The sequence below is a fragment of the Urocampus carinirostris genome, chromosome 12 (assembly GCF_059441175.1).
Source record: "Urocampus carinirostris isolate Australia breed hairy pipefish chromosome 12, RoL_Ucar_1.0, whole genome shotgun sequence".
NCBI lineage: Eukaryota > Metazoa > Chordata > Actinopteri > Syngnathiformes > Syngnathidae > Urocampus > Urocampus carinirostris.
Window position 1 is genome coordinate 34,405,468 of NC_142360.1, and position 19,298 is coordinate 34,424,765.

A 19,298-nucleotide genomic window follows, 5' to 3' on the forward strand; every position below is an offset into this window, starting at 1 on the left:
CACCATGAAAATCTTCAATGTATCGAAAATTCGAAAAGTAAACAGTGGTACAGCGAGGTATTACTGCGATTGCAACATTCGTACTAAGAGTAAGGTCTTTGAAGGCAGATGGTTGCCCAATCAAGAGTCTTACTTTCGGTTGAGAGTGGTCCCCTCTAGATGAATTTGTATGATGTCTCCTTGATGTGATGAAAGACCGTCCACTTACTGCTGCGGTGCGTTCAGGCGAGCGTCTTCCCGTCCAGGACGGCAAAAATGTCCTTAAGGGCCCGGTCCACGCACTCCAGGAAGCGTGAAACGTCTCGGTCTGGGTAGCTGCTGACGTTGCAGCCGATCCACTGGTCGTGGACGCTGTAGCCCACGCCCAGACCGTCGGGGACCACCGGAGCGAAGCCGCCCAGACGAACGGCCGGGCTGGACAGCGTGCTCGTGGACAGAACGTTGTGGTTGATGGCGGCGTAGGCGGGGTCGGTGTAAAGGGGGGGCAACGGACTCCCTGCCCCCGCCGAAAGGCAGCGCAGGGCGAACAGGTGACGGTCGAAGCCCTGACCTGAAAAGGGAAATATGACTAGCGCCTCATTCATTAAAAAGAACAATCGTGATTTGAATAATAAGAAAAGAATGCATGGACTATTATGGACTACAGTGGGACCTCGCTACTTCAGAGCTTCGCGGGCCTAAAAAATAATGATAATGATAATTTTTTTTTAAAAATCCCCCCAAAAATTAAAAAATATATATATACCGTATTTTCCGCACTATAAGGCGCACCTAAAAGTCTTAATTTTTTTCAAAAGCTGACCATGCGCCTTATAATACAGTGCGCCTTATATATGGCTCAATGGTGTGTCGCAAAGTCTTGCAACTAATGCAACAGCCGCCGACTAGATTTTCCCCCGAACGTGAAGTAGTCCGCGGTGTATGATGGGATTTATATACCGGCGTTTCATTGGCTAACCAATGTGTCAATCATCATTTGAATCAATCGCTATTGGCTAAAGTTATTCGGAGGTAAAGAGGCGGATCCTTTTTATCATTTACAGGCTAGCATAGGGTAAAGGGGCAAAACAAAGCCTGCAACTGGCCGAAAAAGATGTGTCAATCATCAGTTGAATCGATCACTATTGGCTAAAGTTATTCGGAGGTAAAGAGGGCGGATCCTTTTTATCATTTACAGGCTAGCATAGGCTAAACGGGCAAAACAAAGCCTGCTATTGGCCAAAAAAGATGAATGTGAATAGCATGTTGGGTTGACGGCATAGAGAAAACAGTATTTTACTATTCTGTACTGTATTTGTAAATATTTTACTCTCCTGGATTTACTACACTCACGGATATAAGAGGACCATGGTTGCACATTATTATTGAACACAACGACTTTGGTGAGCTACTCCGGCTATATATTTTCCCAGTATCTTGTTTCAGAGTGATATCGATGTTTCTGTGATGGGTCTTTTTTTAAATTAAACTCAATTCCAAGTGTTTGTTGTCATATGCACAGTAAAGTTGCGAGCGAAAAAGAAAATAGAAACTAAGAAATGGTTGGCATTTCTTGGATCCCAAGACTTTAACCTTCCGAATGATATTTGGAACGATGCATTTGAGTGACATCATACGGACACCGCATCCGCACGTGTCTACGACACGCATTTGCTTCTTTGCAAGCTTTGGGAATGTTAAGGGGGTAATAAGTTTGACTGAATCATCTGACTGTTTTGTCGACGTTCCCATTGTAGCGCCTTATAATCCGGTGCACCTTATGTATGTCAAATATAGGACCAAAAACTATTTTTTGGGGGTGCGCCCTATAGTGCGGAAAATACGGTATATATATATATTTTTAAGCATTTTTGAAGGGGCGTCGCTACTTCGTGGTTCCACGTTCGCGGGTTCAGAGCTTCGCAGGTCTAAAAATAAATAAATAAAATAAATAATTAAAAAAAAAAAAAAAAAAAAAAGCATTTTTGAAGCGGCATCGCTACTTCGCAGATTTTCACTTTTCGCGGGTGGTTTTGCTCCCAATTAACCGCGATAACCGAGGTCCCACTGTATTATAAAAACATGCTTTTTTCAGTACAGTATATACGTTTGAATTTACGTCCATTTTTTCTTTTTTGCATTTTTTTTATTTCCTTTTAATTTTTTTTAATCATTTTTTTTTCTTATTTTGTTCTGTTTTTTTTCCTTCACTTTTTGCCCTCCATTTCTTCTCTTCATCTTTTCTCCATACATTCCTCCACTTCCTTCCTTTTCATTTTTAACTTTTTCTTTCTTCTGAATATTTTATTTATTTCCTAGTTTCTTCTTTATATTTTCTCCTTTCTCCATTCTGTTATCCCTTCTTTTCTACCATTTGCCCTCCTTTTCATTTTTCTTTTGATCTTCATTTATTTCTCCTTTTGGGGATTTCTTTCTTTCTTATTTACTTCTTCTCTTGTCTCCTTTTCTTTTACTCTCCTTATTCTTTACACCCTTCCTTCTGTGCTTCCTATTATCTTTCTTTGCCGAAGACGTGGCCAAAAAATGTTTGGTTTTGGTCATTAGTCTCTCCGTAGCTTAGATTCTTTCTCTAGCACTTATTTTTTTGGTTGCACGACAATACACTGACACCTGGTGGTCATATTTTACACTCAGTCCATTGATGAATATAAATCAGTAGGGTTTTTTTTTTCAAGTGAATGCATTTTAGTCTGTACACGTAATGTTAATGTTGTAGGGGGGCGGCAGTGGCTCAGGAGGTAGAGCGCTCGTCTTGAGATCAAGAGATCGCAGTTCGAATCCCGGCTCCTCCGTGTTACATGTCGAAGTGTCCTTGGGTAAGACACTGAACCCTTAATACCCCCAATAAGCAGGTTAGCGCCTTAGATGGCTGCACGGCCGCTATTGGGAAATGTGAAGCACACTGTAAAGCGCTTTGGGAAGTCTTGACCTGAAAAGCGCTATATAAATGCATATCATTTCATTTCATTTTGCTCACCCATGGCGGCCTCCTTGGTGAGCTGCCCATGATACTCGGAGCACTGGCGCAGCATGGCGAGCAGGGCGTCGGGGGCGTGGCTGGCCGGCTCGGCGACGAAAGCGTGCGCACAGCGTTTGGTGAAGGCGGTGGCGGGCCGGATGGTTTCGGTGCGTCCGTGACGGAAGGCGGCGGTACTGCAGGACTCGTACGTGGCCACCGTGCTGCCATACTGGCGCAGGAACGCCATCTGAAACGCCAACTGCGCCACAGCGTCCGGGCTGAGGCGCGCCTGCTTCAGGCGCTCTTTGCCGCCGCCCGTGAACTGCATGGCGTCGATGGCGAGGCGCCCCACCGCGTCGTCGAAGCTCGCCTTGGCCCGGCGGATTCCGGCCCGGAGATCGTCGTCCAAGCGGAAACTGAGGCGCCGCAGGTCCGAGGGGGCCGGGCCGGCGGGGGCGTCGCCGGGGTGCACCGTGGGCCTCTGGGTGGTGTCTTTGAAGATCTCGTTGAGGAAGCGCAGCACCGCAACGCCGTCACCCCATGAGTGCTCGAAGTTGATGGCGGCGTGGCCGTCCTGCGCCACGATCAGGCTGAACGACTTGTCGAACCTGCGCCAGACAAAAAAAAAGGAAGGAAATTTGCCAGAAATTCAAAAGCGGGTCTTATAATCACATACCTGTCAACCTGTATGGTTTTGCCGTACAAAGTACATTTATTATGAATTTTAAGAAAATCTGTACGGAAAAAACGCAAATTTGTCAACTATAAGTACCATCCGATATACACCGACTATCACGAAACGGCAAATCAAGTCAAACGAGTTCGCCGCGGTAGCCTCTATTTCTGTATCGTTTTTTTCGTTGCAAACGAAGCGAACGGTTTGATGCTACTGTGCGCATGCGTCTGCCGCCTCGGATTTCATGTGGTAGTTGTGTAGTGAAAGTCCATCCCCTTTCTCCCACTCTTTGTCTCTTTCTCTCGGTGTCTTTTTAACTTCTTTAGCAAATCTTCCTACCTCCGCGCTTTATTTTCTCTTTTCTCTCATTCCGTCTTTCTACTTCTCTTTGGATTTCTTTCTTCCTCTCCCTATTTTCCCCCCTCTCTCACGACTTCTCTTTTCATCTCTTTTGTTTCTCACGCTCTCTACCCCTCTCTCTCTTTCTTGTTAAAAACAACGACAAAAATAACCCGCTCTGTATTTAAAGCTGAAGTGTTTGAAATGTAGGAAAAAAAGTATTCAAGAATTTTTGGTATCTGAATAATGTTAGAAAAAAACAGACTTATACAGCGTGTGTTTCTTTTTTGCCTTTGCCTTCTTTTAGGTATGTTATTGTGACTTTTCCTTCTGTGTTTTTTGCTGCACCTTTTGCAATTAATATAATACTATCAAGATAGCTCTCCGTTAGCGTGCGGGCTCCTGAAGGCTTCTAGTTTTGCTCGGTCCAGATTTGCCCTGTTGGCAGTCGGCTCATTATCTTTTCCCTGATGGGGTAAATGTTTGTTGCTGTGGTTGTTGGCCCCCGGATATACTGGCTGCTTACTGCATTTTTTTCGGTCCTGCTTCGCCCTCTATGGCATCCAGCTCGCTTGACATGATTTTTTGGTATACTTACGGCTGTGTTTGTGGTCGGCGCCTTGCATGGCTGCATGGCCGCTATTGGTATGTGAGTGTGTGTGTGAATGGGTAAGTGTGAAGCACATTGTAAAGCGCTTTGGGAGGTCTTCATTACTTGAAAAGCGCTATATAAATACAGACCATTTACCATTTCTCCTCTAGAAGGGCATCTGAAATATTTTTAAGACCTTACCCTCACGCGTTTTGTATTTAGAGCTTTGTGGAAAAGGGAAGCTTGGTGTTTTCCCTTGTGGGAATCGCCTGTGTTGTCGGCAAGTGTGGGCGTGGCCTACCATCGATTGACGCCGTCTCCGTGCAGCATGTTGTGGGAGGCGTCCACACTGTCGTTCAGCGTGACATCGTCCAGGCACAAACAGAAAAGGGCGCTGTCCACAGTCTGCAGAGCCTCTGCGTTGCCGGCGGCCACCAGCTTGGCCCGAAGACCCGCCCACACGTCGCGGTTCTCTGTCGTCAACGCCCCTAGCGGGAAGTCGGGCGGCGGCGTAGTGTCGGACAGGATGGCACTAAAGGGGGAAACACACTGAGTGGGACACAATGTTTTCACAATGTTTCCAAAAAGAAACATTTTGAAACACCTAAAAAGATGTTGGATTTTAAAAGCAGCCCACAAAGTCCAGTTACAAAATTGATACCAAAAAAAAAAAATGGAAAATACAAAATATTGTTAACTTTCCAAGTCAAAAGTTCTTGGTCTCAACATTTTAAGTACCGTATTTTCCGCACTATAAGGCGCACCTAAAAGCCTTTATTTTTTTCAAAAGCTGACCATGCACCTTATACTACAGTGCGCCTTATTTATGGATCAATATTAAGTCGCAAAGTCTTGCAACTAATGCAGCAGCCGCCGACTAGATTTTCCCCCGAACGCCAAGTAGTCCGCGGTGTATGCTGTTTTTTTTTTTAACGGTGTTTCATTAGCTAACCAATGTGTCAATCATCATTTGAATCGATCACTGTTGGCTAAAGTTATTCAGAGGTAAAGGGGGAGGATCCTTTTTATCATTTACAGGCTGGCTTAGGCTAAAGCGGCAAAAAAAAGCCTGCAATTGGCCGAAAAAGATGAATGTGAATAGCAAGTTCGGTTGTCTACGGCATAGAGGAAACCATTCTGTATTTGTAAATATTTTACTCTCCTGGATTTACTACACTCGCGGATAAGAGGACCATGGTTGAACATTATTATTGAACACAACAACTTCGGTGAGCTACTCCGGCTATATATTTTCCCTGTATCCTGTTTCAGACTGAACTCGATGTTTCTGTGATAAGCGGTGCAGATAATGGATAGAATCGAGTGTCTATTTTTAAATTAAACTCAATTCCAAGTGTTTATTGTCATATGCACAGTAAAGTTGCGAGCGAAAAAGAAAATAGAAACTAATGAATGGTTGGCATTTCTTGAATCCCAAGACTTTAACCTTCCGAATGATATTTGGAACGATGCATTTGAGTGACATCGTACGGACACCGCATCCGCACGTGTCTGCGACACGTATTTGCTTCTTTGCAAGCTTTGGGAATGTTAAGGGGGTAATAAGTTTGACTGAACTATCTGACTGTTTTGTCGACGTTCCCATTGTAGCGTCTTATAATCCAGTGCGTCTTATGTATGTCAAATATAGGACCAAAAACTATTTTTTCGGGGTGCGCCCTATAACCCGGTGCGCCTTATAGTGCGGAAAATACGGTATCGTCTTGATTCAATATATATATATTTTTTATTTGATTCTATAATTTAACCCAATACAGTAATCCCTCGGTTATCGCAGTTAATGGGGACCAAAATCACCCGTGAAAAGTTAAAATCTGCGAAGTAGCGACGCCCCTTCAAAAATGCTTAAAAAAAAAAAAAATTTAATCATTTTTTTTAATTATTATTATTTTTGAGATCTGCGAAGCTCTGAACCCGCGAAGAAAATCTGTACAGAAAAACGCAAATTTGTCAATTATGGGGACCAAGATTCCATTAGACTGACAGAGATACTGTACATAGCATGAATACATGCCATTGCATTCAAATATTAATGTTATTCCTCTTAAGTTTGCATGTATATACATAAAAAATATTATATATTTTTTAATAACACAAGACGGTGGAACCAATTAAACCCTGGTGGCCTGCCAGTATCTTCCTATGTATGGGAAACACTACAGAAGCCGGGTGGCCCTCCAGGCTTCTAAAAGTCTGGAAGAAACCCCACGACCACAATGCCATGCACGTACCTCAAATTATCACGTATGTGACTGGGCGGCAGAATATTCCCATCGGCGTCCAGCGCATCGAAGACATACATGTGTCCCTTCCTCATGACCAGTAGGTGGCGGCCACTGGCGTCAGTAAAGAGCCGGTCCCGGCCCAGTTCAGGGATTCGCGTGGAGTTGAAGAGGCGGAAGTACTGCGACATGTCCAGCGGAAAGGCCTTGACCAGGTAGGCGCCATACCAGGACAGCGAGGACGGCACCCATCGAATCAGCTTCTTGAAGGCGTCCGTGTCGCTGCGCTCGGGCTGCAGGTGGAAGACTTCGGGCTCCAGCAGGTTGGCACGAAGCGTCTTCATGAAGCGCGCCGCCGACAGAACCATGTTGCTGGCGCGCACAAGTTGCTGGTTGTACGCCGCCCTGGGGTCGTCCTCCAGCGACATGAAGGGGTTGAAGTTGAGCACTACCGGCTCGCGCGCTGACAGGTACATGTCGAACCATGGACCTGCGGCGGACAAACGGTAAAACAGAAAAATAGTAAAAATCTCATCTAATCAGCGGCACCGCTTATCCTCAGTAGGGTCGCGGGGGTGCTGGAGCCCATCCCAGCAATCATCAGGCAGTGGGCAGGGGACACCCTGAACTGGTTGCCAGCCAATCGCAGGGCACACAGGGACAGACAACTCGCTTGCTCATTCACACCAAGGGACAATTTGAACCGGCCAATCCACCTGAAATACATGTCTTTAGAATGTGGGAGGAAACAAGAGTGCCCGGAGGAAACCCACGCAAGCACGGGGAGAACATACAAACTCCACACAGGAAGTCCGGTGGCTGGATTTGAACCCACACAGGAGGTTCCCAAGACCTTAGAACTGTCCCGCACACGCGCTAACCACTGCGTCGTAAAAATAACATTTAATAACATTTAAAAAAACTCTGGGTCTCAGTGCGGCTTTTGAAACTGTGAAACATAAAACTACATTATTGGCTAGAAATATGGATTGTTCTCTCAGGAATTGTCCATTTGTTTTTCAGGTCCTGTCAACTTGGGTAGATCTCAACCATGAGAGCCCAAACGGCAAAAGGAGATTTGTCACTTAAAATCTCTCGAAACGTGGCCCCATTCATTCCTTTACAAAGATCAGTCATCCTGGTGCCTTTGCAAAAATACAGCCCCAAAGCATGACGTTTCCTACCCCATGCTTCACAGCGGGTATGGTGTTCTTCAGATGCAATTCAGTAATCTTTCTCATCCCAACATGAGAACCAGTGTTACTACCAGAAAGTTCGATTTTCGTTTCATCTGATCATTCCAAATTCTCCCAGTTCTTCTATGGATCATCCAAATGCTCTCTAGTGAACAAAAGACGAGTCTGTGTGTGTACTGGCTTCAGCAGAGGGACACGTCTAACAGTGCAGAATTTAATTCCTGGTGCCGCATTGTGTTACTTATAGTAACCTTTGGGCAAGACAATGGGTCCGAAACCTCTGAGCCTTTTGGTGTCACCTGGGGCGTTACGCAGAGCTCGGTACTAGGCCCCCCACCTTTTTAGTATTTACATGCTTCCGCTTCGTGAGATTATTTGCAAGTATAATATTGGCTTACATTGCTCTGCAGATGACAGTCAACTGTATCTGCCAATGAAGGTAGCTTCTCCGTTAAGCTAACCTGGCTCTTTCCACCTTTTTTTCTTACTTTCGTGTTTTTTTTTGCACCTTTTTTGTTTTTTTTCCTTTGTTTTTTTCCTCTATTCTTTGCATTTTTCCCTGCTTTTCTTTTCTTTTTTGCTAATTTATCCTTATTTTTGGATTTTTTTTCTTTCTTTTTTCATTTTTTCTTCTGTGGTTCTCTACTTTTCTCCCCCCTTTTCTCATTTTCATCTTTTTCTAGGTCCTTTTTATCCCCCATTTTCCCTTCCTTCACAAAAGCCTGGACAAAATTCTTTGAAGAAAAACGGTGCAGTTTAGCCACTTAAATTCTCCGTAGTTTGTATTCCTCCTTGTGTTTATTCTTCTATATCGCTCTTTTCCAGTTAAATAGTACAATACATTGGCATCTAGTGGTTCAAATATTATACACTGTAGCTTTAACACCAGGACTAACAGCCTCTGAGAGTTTCTTCTCCAGGGCCAGCCTAAACAAGCGCATTCGACTGTCTGGCAAGGATAATTTTTTTGCCCACATATTGAAATTTGACTACTAACATATATTTGAATGACTCATTTTGGAATGTTTGCCAATTTATTCTGACATACTCTTGAAAGTCTTTTTACGTGTTTATTCCGGAGTGCCAAGTCTAATCTCATTGTTAACAATGTTCACTATGTTGTTATCAATGATAATGAAGACAATTCCAAATTTGTCCTTTTGTTTTTACTCACAGCCGTCAATCGAGTATTATTCCCGCTCACCTGAGATGTAGCTGGTGTGCTTGTTCTTTTTATCCCGAGCCACCAACTCCTCGTGCAGCCTTTTTCCTTCGCCCGTCAGAAAGTCCTGAGCCACTTTCTCAGTGTTTCTAAAGGAAAACAGAAGGGTTTTTTTTTACTTAAAAGAGGCAGTGTGTAATATTTGACCACCAGATGTCGCTGTATTGTGTCTTAAAACCGCAAACGAGTACTACAAAGCGCAAGGAAAAACTCAAAGTGACGAAACTGGCATTTTTGCCAAGCCCTATTGGGATTGAAGGATTTTATTCATTTGACTATAAAGGATTTTGTATGATCGAATACAAATTACATTTAATGCAAAAGATATTCACTGGCGGGGCTGTGGTGCGAGGTCAGTGCAACCTAGTGGAGATTATTGTTTACAGGAATGGCGGGAACGGGACGCAAGACTGATAAGATAATCAGTTCATCCGACGACGCAGAAAGGCCCTGATGACGGAGGACGGCAGGCAATGCTTTGAGAAACGCTCTGCTGTTTTGAGTTTTCCAGACATCGAGGCGAGGTGGTGGAGCCCATGTGGGGCTTCCCTGGCATGCCCATGGGAGGGGCCGGGACACCATCTTGCGGAAAGAAGTGGGCCGAGAGCAGTCGGCTGGAGGACCTGAAAAAGGGCTTCCCAGAGACTCCGACGACTCTAATTCGACTAATTCGGCCGATTTCGATGGAGTTCACTTAGTTCAATTGTTAAAAAAATAAATCTGCCCCCGTGTGAAAATGTCGGCTATTCTTGTTCATCTTTTCCATCAAGAAACAAGCGCATTGTTGGGTGAATGTAGGTTGTGTTTGGCTAATGGAGTCAGATAAGTAATTCGAACAATTTGGTAAACGATACATTTAAATATGTTGGAAACTATTCAGGGCAGCACGGCGGCGCGGTGGTTAGCGCGTGTGCGGCACAGTTCTAAGGTCATGGATTCAAATCCAGCTACCAACCTTCCTGTGCGGAGTTTGCATGTTCCTACAGGCACTCCGGTTTCCTCCCACATTCCAAAAACATGCATGCCAAGTTAATTGTCCAGTCCAAATTGCCCCTAGGTGTGATTGAGCGAGTGAGTTGTCTGTCTCCATGTGCCCTGCGACTGGCTGGCAACCAGTTCAGGGTGTCCCCTGCCCACTGCCCGAAGACAGCTGGGATGGGCTCCAGCACCCCCGCGACCCTACTGAGGATAAGCGATGGAGATAATGAATGAATGAATGTTGCTGTTTTTGGTGCCATGTAACCAAAAACAAGTGCTAAAAGCACAGGGGGAAAATACAAACCAAAAAGCACAAAATGTCTATTTTTGCACGGCCTTTTTAAAAGAAAAAGAAAAAAGGCAATAAATAAAAGAATTTAAAAAAGAATAATAAGGGGGGATACAAAAGTGGGAAGGAAAAGAGAAACTAAAAGAAAGATAAAAAGTTAAAACAGAAAAATGAGAGAAGGAAAGGAAAACAGTAGCTAATTGGAAAATACATAAAAAAATAAAACAATTGGGAGCTCACCTGAATTGTTGCTCATCCAGAAGTGGCTGTTGAGCGGCCAAGTACCTCTTAATGGTGTCCTCCAGCTTTGGGATGGGCAACCTACACAAAAACAAGGTCCAAAAGAAGATGAAATTGCGATTTGTTTGAAAACTTCTGCCTGCCTGTAGAAAAGCGCACAATGTCCCCATCTTGTGGCCGACGGGAATTTAGGTGTGCACTTTCACCTGCATTCATTGAAACGTCATTCGTGTCACCTTGTAGAAATGAGAATTTTGATCTTACCTGGGCAAACTCTTCTGGTAATGCATGCTGGGCACCAAACTTCTGTGCAAATATTCGGAAGACGGAGAAGAAAAATTGTTTCTGCTGCTGCAAAATTTTCGCTTGCTCAAAGTCCAGCAAAACCATCTTGAGTGTTTCCGAAAAGTATCCACAGAGAGAACTTTGGCCATAATGGCGAAGAGAGGGAAAAAAGACAGCAAATGAGACTATTTCAGAGGATGAGGCTCGTAGACGAATGTCAGCTGCCAAGCGAAGCTAGTTCCTTAGCAACGGCGGCTAGCTAGCTCGTAGACATAAGTCGTTCGCGAACAAAACAGCTTTTTGAGCCGACTCTTTGTAGTGAACGACGTGAGTTCCATATGATTTTCTCTGTCTTTTTCTCTCTCACTCTCTCTCTTGCTCTCGCTTTTTCAATTTTTTTTCTCTATTTTGGTCTCGTTTTTTTCCATTTTTTTCCCTCTATTTCACTTTTTTTTCTCGCTATACCCCTCTCTTTTTTCGCCTCTCTTTCTCTCATTGTTTTATTGTTTTTCTTTCTCTCTTTTACAATTATCGCGCTTGCTCTATCCCTCTACCTTTCTGTCCGTATCTGTCTCAATCTCCTTCTTTCTGTTTCTCTCTTTCCCTTTGTTTCTCTCTTTCTCCCTCAATTTTTACTTCTTTCTTTCTATTCCTCTTGCTCTCTTTCTTGTTTTCTCTCTCCCTCTTTTTCTGTCTATCACTTTCTATCTTTCTCTTCATCTTGTTCTCTCCCTTCATCTCGTTTATTACTCTTGTTCTCTTTCCCGTTTTCTCTCTCTTTCTCTTTCTTTCTGTCTATCACTTTCTATCTTTCTCTTCATCTTGTTCTACCCCTTCATCTCATTTATTACTCTTGTTCTCTTGTTTTCTCTCTTTCTCTTTTGCTCTTTCTATCACTTTATATCTTTCTATTCATCTTGTTCTCCCCTTCATTTCGTTCAATTTCTCTCTTTATCCTGTGCTATCTTTCGCTCACTGTTAGTCACTTATGTTTATCACTCTCTTTTAATCCCTCTTTCTCTCTACCTCCTTCCTCTCTCTATTCATTTTGTTTCTATCATTTTCTCCTCCCCCCTCTGTCTTCCTTTCCATCTATTTGTTTCTATCTGTATCTTCTCTCTCTATCCGTATCGTTTTCTCTCTGTTTCCCTTTCGCTGTCTGTATTTGTCCTTCTCTCTTTCTCGCTCACTGTCTTAAAGGAGCTCATAACTGGTCAAATGAGTGGCCTCATATCGGTGTTGCTTTGTAAAACAAATTGAAAGTCTAAATTTGGTTTAATGTTACTGAATATTGAAACAAGATTAATTCATTCGGTGCATGAGAACATTAAAAACAAAACAATCCCGAAGAGCCGTTTGTGAGCCGAAAGAGTCGACTCTCTAAAAAGAGCCGGAATTTAAATCAAAACTACAGTAAAACCCGGCTTCCGTAGTTCCCCATAGAAAACACAAGTGGCTTTATTTAATTAAACGGCTTTTTTAGATTATATTGTGATAATATTTAACCAAATATGTTGCACAATAAACTACATATTTACATAGTTGGCACCCGTGAAAAAAACTTGTCCACTAACTCTATACGGGAAGTCAAAGTGTGAATCAATGTCACGTGACTCATATATTTTTCTAAAGTCTGCGTGCACAGAACAAGACATTTAAAATTGTACAAGTATTTAAAAATGAGAATGTGAAAATGAGAATATCTACAAATGATTACGTTAGTCTCGTTTAAAGCATAAATGAATGACACCACGAATTCCAAATTCACGCTGCAGTGCAGCCTGATGGCCAGCAGGTGATGACATGAGCATAACTCGATTATAAACGAGTAAAAATATAGATACAATAGTAAAGTACTGTGTACCTGACAACTTTTACATTTCCACAGTATTCCATACGTTTTTTCATCATTTAAAAACGGTCTTCATTGTAAAAATATTTTTAGGGGTAAACAAAAATAAATTAACATTTTTAAAATTATTTTTTTGTTAAACCTATTTCGTTTTGCCAATATCCACTCTAATCCTGATTGTCTTGGTCACTAGTGTATACACTGGTTGCAGACAACACCGGCATCATAGATTGCTAATATTGTTGCAATATTCTGCATAGTCTGTTTTGCTGTGGGCAGGGTTGGGTAGGGTTACTTTACCTTGATTACTTTCAATTACTAAATAGGCTAATAAAAGACAAAATAAACTAAATATGAATAAAATGACTAAATTTTGTGCAGGCTTGGGGAGTAACGGAATACATGGAACGGCAAAAATAATGTTGGCAAACTGTTTGGATTTATTTTCATTTTGTTTCTGTCGCATTTTATGTTAGTTTTGCCGGAGATCAAAGCCAGGAGAGAAAGCTTACCACGTGCTGTGAGTCATCATTTTATTCATATTTAGTTTCTTCTGTCTTTCATTGGTATATTTGGTATAGGAGTAATCCAAAAGTAATTGAAAGTAATCAAGTTAAAGTAACCCTACCCAACCCTGGCTGTGGGTGAAGGTGATACGTTGTGTTTTTAGGGTTTATTATAGCCTAAAAAAGGAAATCTCAATCATCGATAAAGGGTGTAGTTTGCTAAGATTGACCGGTATGATTTAGATACAAATGATAAAGTCGTATTATAAATTATATAAATATTCTAATGTGGCTTTTAATTAACTGCACCCACTTGACAATACAGTATTTACTTTTGCTGACAATGTGTTTGTACAGTAATTTCGCGTTCAACATTTTAATCGAGTTCAGATCATTTCAAGTTTAGCAAAAAATAATTACGTCACGATTCCTTTACCGTTTATTGGATTTGTATTGTATAATCACAGGTCTAAATCGTTGCATTTTGTTATTTAAACAGAATTTATAGACCGGAAATTGCAGAAAAGTGTGGAGGCGAAGATGTAAAGCATTACTCTGGTGTCGACTCGTCGAGCCTGGAGTCAACCCGGAAGTTCTGTCAGCAAACATTGGAGTAGTAAAGTTCAGTCAGCTCTTGCACAAACTTTGTTTTTTTTTTTACAAAATGCCTGAAACAATTAAGCCGAGGTAGGCGCTCTATCATTGCAAATTACTCTTTGTAACTATTCAGAGTACAGCCAACTGTAACTAAATTGCTGTTGTATTTGTTGATGTTTACTGCAAATAAAGGTTGTCACGAAGTTAAGATAGTTTGACATGACGTGTTCGATGCAAAACCTCGCAGAATATGACGCGGGCGCATCACAAAGAGACGTTTGTCCTGCTTTATGCATTTGAAATTGTGCTTGTAAGTTTCCCAATGGTGTTTTGCAGGATTGTGGCCGTCTTGACCAGCGCAGATGACGGCCTTGAGGGCTTCAAGGCTCATGCCGTCTTCCAGGAAATCAACAAGAAGCTGCAACAGGTCAGAGAGAAAAAAACAGCTCACTATACCGAAGCCGAAAAGTCGCTTCAGCACTATCGGGTTTCATTGGTGCATACCTGTCAACCTCCACGGCTCCATGCCCTTACAAACTGTCGTATTTTCCCTTCCATCCATCCATCCATCCATCCACCCATCCATTATCTGAACCCCTTATCCTCAGTAGGGTCGCGGGGGTGCTGTCGCAGGGCACACAGGGAGAGACTATTCGGTCGCTCATTCACACCTTGGGACAATTTGGACCGGTGTCATGCCGAGAAATGCATCCATGCCGAGATTTGCATCCCCTAGCTACTATAACCACTTTTTCCTCGTTTTATCTCACTTTTATATCACTTTTCGCGAATGTAATGGCGAACATATAACCAAAACCACTCAGTCTTGCATTTGTTGGGAATGTAATACAACTTAAACCACTCAGTCTTTGTATTTGTTGTGAATGTAATCGAACGGTTATGCACACCGTATGTAAACCACTTTTGAGAACTGTTATGCACTGTACCATAAAGCTTATTATGCTGAAATAAGCTTTATGGTAGAGTGCATAACAGTTTTAATATGAGCGATTTGAGTAGAAAAAGGCAAAATAAACATGTTACCTGCTCAAAAGTGTTTTGTATACGGTGTGCATTACCGTTCGATTACATTCACAACAAATACAAAGACAGATGGTTTAAATTGTATTACATTCCCAACAAATGCAAGACGGGGTGGTTTTGGTTGTATGTTCGCCATTACATTCCCCAAAAGTGAGATAAAACGAGGTAAAAGTGGTTATAGTAGCCAGGGGATGCAAATCTCGGCAGGGATGCATTTCTCGGTGTAACACCGGCCAATTAACCCGATAATGCATGTTTTTTTGGGGGGGGGGGAATGGGAAGAAACTGGAGGACTCGGAGGAAACCCACACAAGCACGGGGAGAACACAGGAAGACTGTTAGCTGGATTTGAACCAATGACCTCAGAACTGTTTTGCAAATACAAAATAATCTTACACCATATTTTTCAAACGTGTTTATTTATATAGTTTAACATGTTATATTGTATATAGAATAGAATAGAATATACCTTTATTGTCATTGTTACAAAATGGGTTAACATATTGTGACAACGAAATTGGGCATGACACTCCAGTTTCACACATTCACAGTGAGGTAAAAAAAAACAAGAAGATAAAGGAACAGAGAAGATAAGGTTATAAAACAAAGAGGATAAGGTTATAAAAGGAGGATAAGGTTATAGTTTCGTTATATCATTCTGTACATATTCTTAATAATAACATTTTTAAAAATAAAAAATCAAGAACAATTGTTATCAGTGTAACTAAAATATCCATTAATAACACTTTAAATTAAAATTTGTAAAAAAAGATATTTTTGGGAGGAAAAAATTGCGTGGCATTTCTATTTTGTAAATCAAACCACAATATCAACCATTGATGCTTGTATTTTAAATTTCAAACCGACTATTTAACAGGGACAGAAAATGTTTTTTATAAGCCTTGTGAAGTGATCGGCAACTGTTGGAGGTTGTTGTGCTATGTGATGAAATGGCAAAACATCACTTCTGCAGCTGTTGAGGAGTCTTCCGGTGTAGTGCCTAATTTCGACTCCCCTGCAAAATGGGCGGGCTAGAGAAAAGCCCCCCACGTGGGCTCCTCAATGTCTGGACCCCGAGCGATTATCAAATCAGTGCCTGGCCTTCTCCGTCGGTGTCCTGTTATCAACAGAACTAAACAAAACATTCATATTTGTCATTGAACTTAAGCCTTCTCTGTGAAAAACCTTCATTGCATTCAATAAATGTAACTTGTATAAAATCCTTTATAGTAAAATGTATGAAATCCTTCAGGGAAGACCTGATCACAGGCCCAGAGTATACTCTGTTTGGTTTTATTTTGTAACTTTGCAATAAAAGTCTTTAATAGCTCTCTTCAGCTCCTTTTTTCTTCGTCCAAATACTCGGTCCGAATCACAGAAGTTAAACACGCTGTGAGACATAGAATGTCTACGCCAACCAAGGCCGTAGTACACGTGCACATATACAACTGCATCCAGCCCAGCGTGTGACTTGTGCCGCTTGTTTTGGCAGGAGGGCGAAGCCTTCGTGAAGAAGATCGGCGGCGTTTTCGCCTTCAAAGTGAAGGACGGTCCGGGCGGCAAGGAGGCCACCTGGTACGTGGACGTCAAGAACGGCAACGGATGCGTGCACAACAACACAAGTCAGGACATACACCGCTGCCATCTTGTTTGCTTTTAGCCAGAAATCTCAGTATTTTTTACCCCCGCCAGACAAGAAAGCCGACTGCACCATCGCCATGTCCGACTCTGACCTGCTAGCCCTCATGACCGGGAAGATCAACCCTCAGACGGTTTGCTGTCAACACATTATTCATGCATGCAGAAATTGCACGAAAACGCTTGGTGCCGCTAAACAACCGCCACCGACAAAAGGAAGCTTCTCAGCCTCACGTTGTTCCTCTGTACCCATTCATATTTTGTTTCCTGTTTTTGTCAAAAGTAGGGCATAACTGAAGGATACTACTGGAAGTGTAAATTTCCCTACAGGGATGAATAAAGATAGAGAGATGGATAGATTATCTATCTGTAACGGTTGTAACAATAACTTTAATTTATTGAAATTCCTGCTTAAATATGTTGTATAGTTTCTGTATAAGTGTCCTGCAATGATGAGTCCAACAGTGCCACCTGGTGGTTTGTGGTAAAGTTTGGTTTGGCTTTAGACCTTGCAACAGGAAGGTGGGGTTTTTTGGCAGTACACAACGAGCTGCCAACGGTAAGACACGATCTTTTGGTGCTCTGCAAAAAGTTAATTTTAAACATTAAAACCACAGCTGACAAATTTCTCAACATGCACAGTAATGTGATTGATGTTGTCAAGCTGTTTGGATTTAATGTTTAAAATTAACTTTTTACGGAGCACCAAAAGATCGTGTCTTACCGTTGGCAGCTCGTTGTAGACTGCCAAAACCCCCCACCTTCCTGTCGCAAAGTCTAAAACCAAACCTTACCACATACCAGCAGGTGGCACTGTTGGACTCATCATTGCAGGACACTTAAACAGAAACTATACAACATATTTCAGCAGGAATTTCAATAAAACAAAAGTTATTATTACACCCGTTACATATCTATCTATCTATCTTCACATTGTTCCTCTGCGCCCCCAACCTATCTTTTTGGCAGAAGTAGAGAAATAAATGAATTCATCTATTTCAAATAAACCTTTTGAAAATAATTGTATTGTAAACTTGAAGCTATTAATTTGACAGTTACATTTGAATAGCTGATTATCAAACAAGTTGCTTGTTATTACTGTATTTTCCGAACTATAAGTCGCACCAGTAATTTGAAAGCGAGCCTTAAAACCCGATGCGATATGAAAAGGTGAAGCAACTTGAAGCTGTTTAACGGTGAGACAGCACTTTTTCACGAGACCTTTTGAGTCAAATGAAAACGCGATAAACGCAAGCTACGAGGTTGCGAGGCTGAACGCCAAGCACTGCCAACATTTCACGGAGGGTGAATTTATTTAAGACTGTTTAAAGAATGTCTAGCTGAATAGACAGCCCGCACACATTTTCAGCTTACCAAATCTGGCCTGCTTTCTAAAAATTTGACACCCCTGTAATAGTCCTTTGTATTTTTGCGGTTGCTGCGTTTCAAAATGGACCCACGACAGTAAAAATGTGTGAATTAAAATCCTTTTATTTATTAAATTCATTAGTATACATTGAACCAAATAACAAACAGTCTTTACATGCTCAAATATTTGCTTAACAAATATAATTACTTTATAAATGTTTTGCTTTTTGTTTGTTTGTTTTATTTACAATTCAAGTCAAGTCATTTTTATTTGTATAGCTCTTAATCACAAAGAGTCTCAAAGGGCTGCACTGGTTATTACACAGACTATTTTTCAGACTATTATTACATCATCCCCTGATCTGGAACCAACCACAGGGCAAGGAAAAACTCAAAAAAACCTCAACATGAGGAAAATGAAGAAACCTTGAGAAGGGACCCAATTAACTTCTGTACTGTCAAATTATCATTTTAAAAATAATCTTGCTACCATATTGTACTACCTTGAATGCACTTCTTTGGATTATATTTTCTCATTGGAAAAACAAAAAAGGTGTTTAAAATGGTTTAACCTTCCTTTATGTGGAGATGTTCAACTTTGTGGGTTCCTTTTGGTCCTTGTGTGGGTACAGGGTGTTTTGGTCACACGATATCCATAGAGAAATGTGAAATGGAAAAAGATTTGCGCGTTTGTAATGTAGTTTTGTCAAGTTTTGTGAGTATGTACAACTTAAACTGCGACATTATTGATGCAGAGTTAGAAAATGGGCAGGGCGACTTTTTAGAATGCAGAACACGCCGTGCGGTGAAGAGCCGTGAAAAGCGATTATTGCATTTTGTCTGACCCTTTGGCTCAGGATGTATTCCTCAAAATATAATTTCTTTTTTGCACAGGCCTTCTTTCAAGGCAAACTGAAGATCACAGGAAACATGGGCCTGGCCATGAAGCTTCAGAACCTGCAGCTGCAGCCTGCCAAGGCCAAGCTGTAGCGGGTGCCACTTGCTGGTGTGACTTCACTTTCCAGATTATGAAAAAAAAAGGAAATCATGGCACACACGCACAAAATAATTGAGAAAAAGGCTGAGTCTGTGGAAAGCAAATCTTGCAATTGCACTTTTTCATTTAGAACATTTTCCTCATTCAACCTCAACTGTAAATATTCCCTGATGAATCTCTCACCTGACAATTAATCAAACTGATAATGATAGCCCTTTTTTGTGCATTTTCTGTTCTCTTATCTCATTTGAAATAAAGATTTACACTAAAAAAAACC

At 41.7% G+C, this 19,298-nt stretch overlaps 2 protein-coding genes across 3 annotated transcripts; one reads left to right on the top strand and one right to left on the bottom strand.

The window, feature by feature from the left end:
* Positions 1-14,159, bottom strand: cpt2 (carnitine palmitoyltransferase 2). Of its 2 annotated transcripts, XM_088350038.1 has the most exons (8): positions 13,932-14,159; positions 10,999-11,158; positions 10,735-10,815; positions 9,210-9,316; positions 6,819-7,299; positions 4,868-5,098; positions 2,978-3,567; positions 1-550 (listed from the first exon to the last, which is right to left on the bottom strand). In XM_088350038.1, exons 1-8 carry the CDS (start codon positions 13,984-13,986, stop codon positions 222-224), a joined length of 2,034 nt encoding a protein of 677 aa, XP_088206164.1. In that variant the 5' UTR covers positions 13,987-14,159; the 3' UTR covers positions 1-221. The 2 variants fall into 2 exon arrangements, with proteins under 2 accessions (XP_088206164.1, XP_088206165.1); XM_088350039.1 differs by lacking the exon at positions 13,932-14,159 and having other exon boundaries at positions 10,999-11,352.
* scp2b (sterol carrier protein 2b) lies at positions 13,907-19,298 on the top strand. The gene is made up of 5 exons (XM_088350044.1): positions 13,907-14,064; positions 14,311-14,401; positions 16,511-16,640; positions 16,711-16,790; positions 18,919-19,298. The coding sequence occupies exons 1-5, from the start codon at positions 14,042-14,044 to the stop codon at positions 19,012-19,014; spliced, it is 420 nt and encodes a 139-aa protein (XP_088206170.1). The 5' UTR covers positions 13,907-14,041; the 3' UTR covers positions 19,015-19,298.